We start from the raw sequence: 10002 nt of genomic DNA, 5'->3' as shown, positions 1-10002 counted from the left end.
GATAATGAAGACATACAAAAATATTTTTGGCATTACATTAATGAGAAATAAGGAAAAATGTGCCATGAAAATAATTTCCAGTCCTGTGTCTAAAAATGTAAAATGTGTAATTCCAAAATATTTCCTGGTAATAAAACACGTTTTGAAAATAACCTTAAAAGGAGTTTTTTTTTACATTGTTTAAAAATTGTTAACTAAATTAAATTGTTAATAAAACTTATAATGCTTTTTCACACCAAAAACAGCCTTTAAATGTGCAGTTTTTTGGTAAATTCTATTAAATTTGAATTCCCATACAAAATATCCTAACGGTCCTAAAACAGGCTTCGTTTTCTTTATCCAAAATATATTTATCAGTTTGATTTGGGGGTGAAATAATACCCATGTTTCATGAGTTTCTCCCATATATTAATTAAATTTTCGAAATTTGTTTTAAGCATCAGGATCGTATTTTTAACAGGGTCTCGTTTCACATACTTCACACTTCTAGTGGCTATTTTATGACTGTCTGTAGTGTGCTAAAACAGCAATTGCTCTCCATGTGTTAACTGTTGCTCGGATTAATCTGGGGAGCGTTTCCCAAAAGCAATTTGCTCGCAAGTTACCAACAGAATTCAATGGAACTTGCGATCAACGATGCTTTTGGGAAACGCAGCCCTCGACCGTGTCTATGCCACACTAACTTGTGCAAAGAACATCAGTCATATTTTTAGATGTTTCAACTGAACCCCACAATGTAGGAAAGACGAAGTATGAAGATAGTTCCTATTTCTGAGAGGATATTTGTATTGGAGATGTTTTGCAGGGTTATCTATCTGCTTTACTGCTAAAGTACAAGCCAGATTAGTGCCTTTGCCGAATACGCACCGCATGCAACTCGTCGCGGCTTTTTTCACATGCACAACGTCAAGGACCAAAAGTCAGTTTTTGCTCATGTTTGCAACATTAAAAGAGTTGCATGATTTCTGCAGACACGTCAGTTGCGACTCACAATGTGAATGAAATCCATCGGTGTGGCGATGAAAAGGTCCCAGTGCAGCTTGTTCAATATGACTCGCTCCATGCGAAGAATCTCTGCTGTTGAGAATTTGCATCTGCTTTGCTCCAGCAAGTCTTTAACCGATGCAATCACCTGTTCACCAACAAAAACAGATCAATAAACGTGCTGGAATGGTTAAAAATTGTGTGGGGAGTCTCTGTTTGTGCTACAACAAGACAGACACATTGGTATATCTTGCCTCATCTTCCTCGTTGATCTTTGCAGCAAGGATCAGAGAGGTGATGGCCACGCATTTGAGGTATTTCTGCTGAGTCTGGAAAGAAATAGGACTTTGATTCTGTGCCCTTCATCTTTTCTAGTGATACAAAGGTAGTAACTGTTTCACTTACTTTGACTGCTGCAAGCAGGCTGTTAAGAACATAGACTCCCAAAGCAAACGTCTCGGAGGAAAACTGGAATAGGCTGCTCATTTCACGCAACCACACGATCACCTCCTGGTACTGAGGTGGGCTGATATCTGAACCCTGAGAGCACACGAAACATGGCAAATGTAGAGCTCATGTTCTTGCTGGTTAAAGGGATAGTTCACCCAAAAATGAAAATGTGATGTTTATCTGCTTACCCACAGGGCATCCAAGATGTAGGTGACTTTGTTTCTTCAGTAGAACACATTTGATGATTTTTAACTCCAACCGTTGCAGTCTGTCAGTCGTATAATGCACGGCAATGGTAACAAAATCTATGAGAGTAAAAAAAAACATGCACAGACAAATCCAAATGAAACCCTGCGGCTCGTGACGACACATTGATGTCCTAAGACACGAAACGATCAGTTTGTGCCAGAAACTGGACAGTATTTATATCATTTTTTACCTCCAATAGACCACTATGTCCAACTGTCTTTGGGCGCGCGCACGGCATCCGGTGCGTGAGGTGTGTACGCGCTCGTGTACGCATCTTGGATGCCCTGGGGGTAAGCAGATAAACATCACATTTTCATTTTTGGGTGAACGATCCCTTTAAGGAAGTTCAGAAGCCTTATGTTCCCACCTGAATGCAACCGTTCTTAAGGACTGGTGCTCTCCAAAGACGCATTTCTCTTGCCAGGGTGTTGAGCAACAGTGTGCCTAGCCGCTGACTCTCTTCTTCACCAGGCGGTTTCATGGCTGTTCTGGAAACTAGTCCTTTCCACTGGAAGTAATGCCTGACAAAAGAAATGCAGTTTAGTGATTTAGCAGATGCTTTTATCCAAAGTGACCTATTTGAGCAAAGAATTCAGTGCATTAATCAAGGTGTCCTTATTAAGTTTGAACCTCCAAGCTTTCAGTGCATTTCCTCTTCTTTGAGAGCCTGATGTTGGGGTGCATGCAATGCAAAACGGTCCCAACATCAGGCCTACACTACAGTTTTTACAACCACTGTCTACATTTTAATAATCCGTGTTGGTGTTTACTAAAATGAACAAATGCAGGGCATTTTAACTGCATCAGGAAGCAGAAAGCATCATTTGTGAGACTAAAGGCGCACAAGAGATATGGGCGGGTTGATTTGCATCAACTTGTAAACAAAGGCATGTAAAGTTTTGGCATAAAAATTACCTTTGAAAAAGAAACACACAAAAAGAGGCGCACTGTTTAACTTACACAACAATGAAACACTTAAAAACAACAGAAGCTCAATAAAATACTAGCAGGTGTAAAACATGTTATATACATACACCAGAGCACAGAATGTGCAATTAGACTCCCCTTTAGAGAATGTAAGAAAAGAAAAGTCGCACAAGGCGTCAACAGTTTTTGACTCCGCCCTCGTATTCTAGCCCACGCTGTTGGCACCGCCCACAAATGTGACGTCACGATTGGTTGACCCGCCCATACACTCATCCCCCACGTACTGAACTGTGTTAATGGGTCGCAAATACGGGTTCTTTTATATGAAATGGTCGGTTTATTATCATAATTTATTACATCATGATGTCAAACGTCTAATTAGAATATACAGAGACTAATGAGTTCAGTTATAAAAATGCTAAAGTGTGTCTTTAAGGGGTAGAGTTATGGTGTAGTAATTGTATTTAACTTTTAGAACATTAAAGGCCATGATATAAAATATTTATAATAATTAGGTTGCAAAGAAAGTAAACATTTTCATATTGCTTCTCAAAAGTGAAAAATCCAAAGTCATTATGTATGACGCAGTGCTGCGAATTGACTGATTACATGTAATCAGCTTTTTTGTCAATGTTAATCGTTATTCCGCGTCAAAACTATAATCATAAAGAGCCAAGTGCGTTTACAAACACAAGGAATTCCTTTTGGTGACTAGAGCTTCCAGTGCAGAAAAAAAGTACAGACATATAATGCTATATGCACTTTTACAAGTTGTTTGTTGGCAGTGTGTGTACACAACCACCCTATAATGATAAAAATCCACCCAGTGGTTTTATGTTGATCTACTAGAATCTTTACCCCTTTCTCAAATCGAGCCGATCTCAAATGCCTGTCTGTGTGACGTCACACAGACAGGCCCCTCCCACGATAGTTTGATTGACAGCAGCGTTTCAGCACAGACTGGACTGGTGTCTTACCTCAGACCCGCCCTGAGTGACTGTCATCAGTCTGCCGTTGTTTCACCGCCGGAGCAGATGTAGACAAGAATGACTCCTGAGCGATTGAGGTGTTCTGTTGTTGGATGTAATAATGAACATAGCAATCGTCATTTACTCCCGACATCTGAGCCACTGAACTCGCAGTGGATTACATTTGTTTCTGAAGGGAATGCGCCCCCGATTTACATAAATGCATCTATGTTCGCGCGAATCATTCATGATTGAGCCTCATCTACAGAAGAAGTGAGTGTAAGGTTTTGTAATGAATCTTTGCAAATCGCCTTTCCTAATAATGTGCTAATTAGCAAGTTTCACGATGAATGCGGCTAAAGTCTCTCTGAGAGCAGCTCGGAAGAGAGGGGCGGAGTCAGCAGAGCTCATTAACATTTAAAGGAAAATGCTACAAAACGGCTTGCTCTGAAAAGAGCTGTTTTTGACAGGGTAAAAAAGGTGTTTTTTGATAAAGGTGTTCATTGAGACATTTTAACCAAACTATGTTACAGACTTTTCATTAAGACCCTAAAGAATCATATCAACTTGTGGAAAATGGGCATCGGATGACCCCTTTAAGGTAATAAAATGAAATATAACACTTATAATAAAGAGAATTGACAATAAATGACACAAAAAAAACAAGAACATTATATTGGCCCCACTTTCAAACATTTTCTTTTAAAGAAAAGCACAGCATCCCTTCTTACATAATGAACTGGTTGCAAAAACCTGCAACAATGAAGGAGAAGACGCAGTCTATTTCTGTGCTGTAAGCTTGTTTTTGTGCTGCAGCTGCGCAGGCGGATTGGTCGAAGGACGCACATCCTTTATTTGATTTGAGAGAGGACCATAGGCACAAAGTCATATCATGGCATCAGAAAAACGTAAGTACACATACATTGCTTTTTAAAATATTTGCTTATTAAAGACTGAGCATGCATTTCATCGTGCAGCAGTGATACCAAATATCTGACCTTCATGTAAAAAGATTGCACATCAAGTTTTACATTTATGGAATGATGTATAAAGATGCCAAACGAGATGCCTGATTTATTACATTTCACAGTAGCATTACATTAGGTTCAAAGTTCTGATATTTCACTGTAAAATGTATTCTTTTAATAACTTTTAGTAATAACACTTATGTTTATTGATATATACTTAACATGCGTGTAATATCTTACTGATATTTATTAATAAGGTATAATATATGCAGCTAATCTGTAAATCTTTATGAAATGTTTGTTAATGGCTTATTATTGAAGGTTTATGCCTTGAAAATGAAGCCAACTCTAAATGTGTTTTACTAATTGTTCTCTCGTGTGCTGAGTTTTTAGGGTGTTGATTCATAAGGGCGACATGAGTATGAGCTGCAGAAGAAAGCAACCTGAGCTCTTCAAATCTGAAAACACACGAAAGCCGCAGAAAGACAGCTTGCTTGCTCTTCGAGTCATCTTTCTGGATGATAGCGAGCATGCTTTTGAAATGGAGGTGAGATAATTCGGCTTTAATAAAAGTTTGCGCCACCACATCTGAGAATGATTTAAAGACAGCTTTAAAGTCGTTTTCTTCACATTTTCCAAAAGCATGCAGGATAACTCCATTATTGCTTCTTATTTTATGCCATATATGCTGAGGGGCATTTATTGCATCTTTTGAGTGGGACGTTGGACAATAAGTCATGCAAGTGTGTGTGTGTGTGTGTGTGTGTCTTTCTGGTGAGTGGTCTAGAATACCAGGACAGTTTGGCTTAAGGGTTTGCAAGAGAAAATGTATGTCAGCATCCCAATTTTTCTGTGCACGCTTGAGTTTCTGACCAAAAGACTTGGTTTTGATTTTTTTATAGCAAAGGGTGCTGGGAAAGGATTTCTTCAATGCAGTATGCAGACACCTAAAACTTGTGGAAAGTGAATACTTTGGGCTTGAGTTCCGACATCATTGTGGCAGTTATTTTTTTTAAATCAATATTATGAAATAAAGTAAAACATGTCACGATTATGAGTGTTACTGTGTAATAAATATGAGAAAGGGATTTGTCAGTTATGTTTATGGTTTGGGTCAGTGTTTTTTGTTGTTGTTTTTTTTTGTGTCATTGAGATACCATTATGGTTTTTATTTATATTTTGAATGTACAAAATATAGTTTGTATTTTTATAATTTCAGTTTTCAGTTTAATAAAATTTTTTTGGTATATAGACATTTCAGTGTTTTAGTAATTTTAGTACATAATTTTAGAACATTTTACACTAAATTAAAATGAGAAATGTCGCCTTGAAATAAAAAGTTTGATATCTTGGTTCTGAAAATATATATATTTTTTCTGTTAAAATGGACTATATTTTTAAATTAACTATTTTTATAGAAACAACATTTTAAGTTTATTTCTAAATATCCATATAAAAGGATTCTTCTGATGAATAGTTCAAAAGGACAGTTTTTAATCTTTCGTAATATTATAATTTTTTTACGGTCACTTTTGATCAGTTGAATGCAAATAAAAGCATTCGTTTCTGTGTGTTTTTTTTAAATCGTGCCCCAAACTTTTGAACGGTTTCTACAAAAATGTTGGTCACACTTTAGTTTGAGGTGCAATTCTCACGATTAACTAAGACTTTTGCTTCAATAAACTCCTAATTACTGCTTAATAATAATTAGTAATCTAGTTGTTAGTTTAGGTATAGTGTTGGATTAAGAGATCTAAAATATGCTCATGCAGAATAAGACATTAATATGTGCTTTATAAGTATCAATAAACAGCCAAAATGTTGGTAATATGCATGCTAATAAGCAACTGTTAACAGTGAGAATTGGTCACTAAACTAAAGTGTGACCAAAACATTAAGCAGCAAACACATGTCAACACTGACAATAAGATGAAATGTTTTTAATGATTTCTGAAGGATCATGGATCGTTTGTCACAGATGCAGACTTAAAAACAACACAAAGACTCAGTAAAACACCCCGGATGTGTTTTCTCTGTGCTGTAGAGGTCAATCCCCAGCCGAAGCGGACGGTCAGTTGCTTGAAGTGGCTCGTAAGCTGGACATGTACGGCATCCGGCCTCACGCCGCCAGCGATGGAGAAGACATGAGAATCAATTTAGCCGTCACTCACTCTGGAGTGCTGGTTTTTCAGGTAGGGACTGTGTCATTCATGATTAAGCCAGGTTAAGCATTAGCAGCTTTAACACTGCTATCTTTTGTCTTTTTATTTTAGGGAAATACTAAAATAAACACTTTCAGCTGGGCCAATATTCGCAAACTCAGCTTCAAGAGAAAACACTTTTTGATAAAACTTCATGCAACAATTGCGGTAATTATTTTTGCTCATCCTCCAAAGAATGGCATTTCGTACTGGAAAATATCATGGATAAATATCCATGGCCCTTGTTTATGTGGCATGAGGAACAAATCTGAAAAATGGTTTTGCGTCATTGTGTCTGTTCAGGAGTCTCGTAAGGACACCGTCGAGTTTGCCATGGCCAGTCGAGACGTCTGCAAGGCCTTCTGGAAGACGTGTGTGGAATACCATGCCTTCTTCCGTCTTTCTGAGGAACCGAAGGGCAAGCAAAAATCACTCCTCTACAGCAAGGGATCTTGCTTTAGATACAGGTAGACGGACACTGTCAAAAACAATACAGTACTACAGAATAACGCTATTTAATGTTGTTTTGGTGTGCTGCCCTGCAAAGGCAAAATTCAGTGAAAATTTATGTCAGAATTGGTGTAGAAGAGTACGCAACAATATTCATTGCTGCTATTCTGTATCTCTTTTGTGTTCCCAGTAAAGATCGTGATCTTTAAGTACTTTAGTATGTATGTAATATTTTGGCTGCACTGAAGCATAAAATACCGTCGTCTGCAGATATTTAGGAAACATGCTAACATTCTCTGAAAAACAATGCTACAGCCGTTTATTCTGCTTTGAAATGTGTGTTCCGTGTCGGAATGTTGGGTTTTGTTTTAGTCTGTGACTCCGCCCACTGCCAATTTAACCAATAGGATTTCGGCACCCCGGGTTGCCAGTTGGTGGAAAACTCCGCGTATTACAGCCATGGAAGCCAGGAAACAGCTATTATTAACATATTGGCTGTTTATTAGTACTTATAAAGTACATATTCTACATGACCATATTCTACATCCCTAATCCTACCCAATACCTAAACTTAACAACAACCTTACTAACTATTAATTTATTGAGGCAAAAGTCGTAATTAATGGTTTGTTAATAGTGAGAATTGGACCTTAAAATAAAGTGTGACCCATTTAGCAAATGATCTCCCTATCATGATTACACAAAGTTACTTTAAACCAAAAGGAACGACCCATAAATTACGTTACAACTATGACCAGTTCTTTTGATATTTACATTGAAATATCAGTGCTGCTGCTTGTCTGGTGTTTTTTACTTTTATCTATGGATCCCCGTCAGACTGATCAGTATATATATATATATATATATACCAACAGTGGAAGAACTCAAAAGCAGCTTTTGGACTTTGCGAAGAAATCTGAGAAGAACAACTTACCTTTTCAGAGGTGGGAAATGACTAGAAACGGTTCAAAATAGCTCATATTTCCGTGAAAGATATGTACCATATGTTAAAATACTGAGTTGTTCTGTTTCCTTCAGGAAGTACTGTAGAGACTACTATGATACACGACAATGCAGATCCTCGCCTGACTTACTGACTGATGTTTCCAAGCAGGTACAGCCAGTATATTTTTAGGATGGATAATCAAGTAAACTGAAGACGGAAAGACGTGTTCTGTGTGAACGGCCCCTTAGAAATCTGCACTTGTTTTAAGTCATCTTGGAATTGGATTTGAATCAATTGATTTCTAGTTAGTGCAGTAATATGTTGCAGTGTAATTATTTTTGTCAATGAGTCATTATTGTTATAGTTGACGGAACAGAGGTTGTTTGCGTTGACTGAACCGTGTGTGTGTGTTGCAGGCATACGAGCAGCAGTCGTGTGGTTTTCCTCACGCCGGAAGCGGCATGCGCAGTCAGTCGGCTGTGGAGGTTCTCGTCTCCTCTGAGCCGGAGGACTCTCAGGCGTCTTCCCTTCGGCCCTTCTGCTCTGAGGTGGACGCAGGGCCCAGTGCACAGCGGGAGCACAGGAACAACCGGAGAGCCTGGTGTAGATGCCGTTTGAACAGACGCCAGCTGGTGCTGCTTTACCCAAACCACCCTCACGCTTGCCTGCATCCGCTGGTGCCCGTGTGCCCGTCGTTCGCTCTGGATCACTCCTGCACTCCGGTCCTGCTGCCGTGTTGCAGCCACAGGGCTCATGAGATGTTGCCGGTGACGGCATGCTTCCTGGACGACGCCTTGCGCTCTGCGAGCTTCTCCGGATCCGCGTACGCCTCCCCGGTGCTTACACATTGGCAACGGTACGCCGGGATAGGATGGCCTCCGGTGCTCGGAGCAGCACCTGGGTTTTACGTAGCGGGAAGCTTTGGAGACAGAGATCAGGAAGAGTTAGGCCACTTCAGTGACGACTGCAGCTACCAAACGGGACTTCCTCGCCGGTCATACAGCCAGTCCGACATCAAGATGTTGTGTCAGCCGGCAGAGTTTCGCCCGCTGGGTCACTATCCTCACCTGTCTCGACGGGAAGGCCTCACGCGGCCGACATACCTGCCGCTGCATTCAGCACGACCGACAGACGGCAGCATGTCAGAACTGAGCCACAGCGACTCGGATCCAGACGTGATGTGTTCGTTCTACTGTCCTGGGATCAGCAGACTGGTGCGCTCCACGCCTCTGGCGCGCATGCGCATTTCCTCCGGAAGCTTACAGCTGGACGAAGAGGAGGAGCGTTCATTTAGTAATGAAGGCACATCTGCGACAGCTGTTAAAGCCAAACACAAGTCCTGAGAATAAAACTGTAAACTCATTCAGTAGCCAAAAGCATCATAACCGCATATGAAATGTCAGAAAAATCTAATTTTTTTGTTAGTGAAAATACTAATGGCCTAAGACTTTTGCACAGTAGTGAATATGACCAAAAGGTGATGAAATTCTGACATAAAATTATATAAATATCAGCTGTCACTCTATATCTCCAATAACAGGTCTTAGTAAGATGATATTTAATGGTTAGTTTGATGATCAAAACATATAATGCAATACAATCCAATGATGATTGAGAGATGAACAAAAAAATAAACGTTCCTCAAAAGCCTGATGATCATATTTGAGACTCACTGATTTCTCTAAAAAAAAAGATGTCTGGATAATCAAGTAAAGCAAAGCTGCTTCAGTCCAGTAAGTGTTCATCTTGAAATATTACTAACAATATCAAAGTTATTCTTATGTTTACTTTATAAAAATCAGTAAAGATATCACAGCAAAAAGACACATGAAGCACGAGCTGAAGATGGATATTTGTAT

At 39.3% G+C, this 10002-nt stretch overlaps 2 protein-coding genes and 1 long non-coding RNA gene across 3 annotated transcripts; 2 read left to right on the top strand and 1 right to left on the bottom strand.

Moving 5' to 3' along the window:
* Positions 1–222: 222 nt before the first annotated feature.
* LOC107562175 (cyclin-I-like) lies at positions 223–2609 on the bottom strand. Its single transcript, XM_016246761.1, has 5 exons — positions 2599–2609; positions 2051–2204; positions 1390–1524; positions 1239–1313; positions 223–1132 (listed from the first exon to the last, which is right to left on the bottom strand). Exons 2-5 carry the CDS (start codon positions 2162–2164, stop codon positions 977–979), a joined length of 480 nt encoding a protein of 159 aa, XP_016102247.1. The 5' UTR covers positions 2165–2204; positions 2599–2609; the 3' UTR covers positions 223–976.
* A 1538-nt stretch (positions 2610–4147) lies between these two features.
* Positions 4148–5551, top strand: LOC107562176 (uncharacterized). The gene is made up of 4 exons (XR_001605957.1): positions 4148–4179; positions 4395–4486; positions 4940–5093; positions 5449–5551. It is a non-coding gene; the product is annotated as an uncharacterized lncRNA (long non-coding RNA).
* A 955-nt stretch (positions 5552–6506) lies between these two features.
* frmd7 (FERM domain containing 7) lies at positions 6507–9648 on the top strand. Its single transcript, XM_016246760.1, has 6 exons — positions 6507–6738; positions 6820–6915; positions 7051–7214; positions 8073–8141; positions 8236–8311; positions 8560–9648. Exons 1-6 carry the CDS (start codon positions 6649–6651, stop codon positions 9484–9486), a joined length of 1422 nt encoding a protein of 473 aa, XP_016102246.1. The 5' UTR covers positions 6507–6648; the 3' UTR covers positions 9487–9648.
* Positions 9649–10002: the final 354 nt, after the last annotated feature.

This window comes from Sinocyclocheilus grahami, unplaced genomic scaffold (genome assembly GCF_001515645.1).
Source record: "Sinocyclocheilus grahami isolate Dianchi unplaced genomic scaffold, SAMN03320097.WGS_v1.1 scaffold810.1, whole genome shotgun sequence".
Taxonomy (NCBI): domain Eukaryota; kingdom Metazoa; phylum Chordata; class Actinopteri; order Cypriniformes; family Cyprinidae; genus Sinocyclocheilus; species Sinocyclocheilus grahami.
This window is presented reverse-complemented; position numbering and strand designations above follow the sequence as displayed.

Excerpts from the sequence above, each read along its gene's own strand:
- LOC107562175 (XM_016246761.1), bottom strand. The coding sequence starts at position 2,164 with ATGAAACCGCCTGGTGAAGAAGAGAGTCAGCGGCTAGGCACACTGTTG. Across the intron at positions 1,525-2,050 it reads TTAAGAACGGTTGCATTCAG|GGTTCAGATATCAGCCCACC; the intron begins GTGGGAACATAA and ends GTGTGCTCTCAG. Across the intron at positions 1,133-1,238 it reads AGATCAACGAGGAAGATGAG|GTGATTGCATCGGTTAAAGA; the intron begins GCAAGATATACC and ends GTTGGTGAACAG.
- frmd7 (XM_016246760.1), top strand. The coding sequence starts at position 6,649 with ATGTACGGCATCCGGCCTCACGCCGCCAGCGATGGAGAAGACATGAGA. Across the intron at positions 6,739-6,819 it reads CTGGAGTGCTGGTTTTTCAG|GGAAATACTAAAATAAACAC; the intron begins GTAGGGACTGTG and ends TTTTTATTTTAG. Across the intron at positions 6,916-7,050 it reads AACTTCATGCAACAATTGCG|GAGTCTCGTAAGGACACCGT; the intron begins GTAATTATTTTT and ends GTGTCTGTTCAG.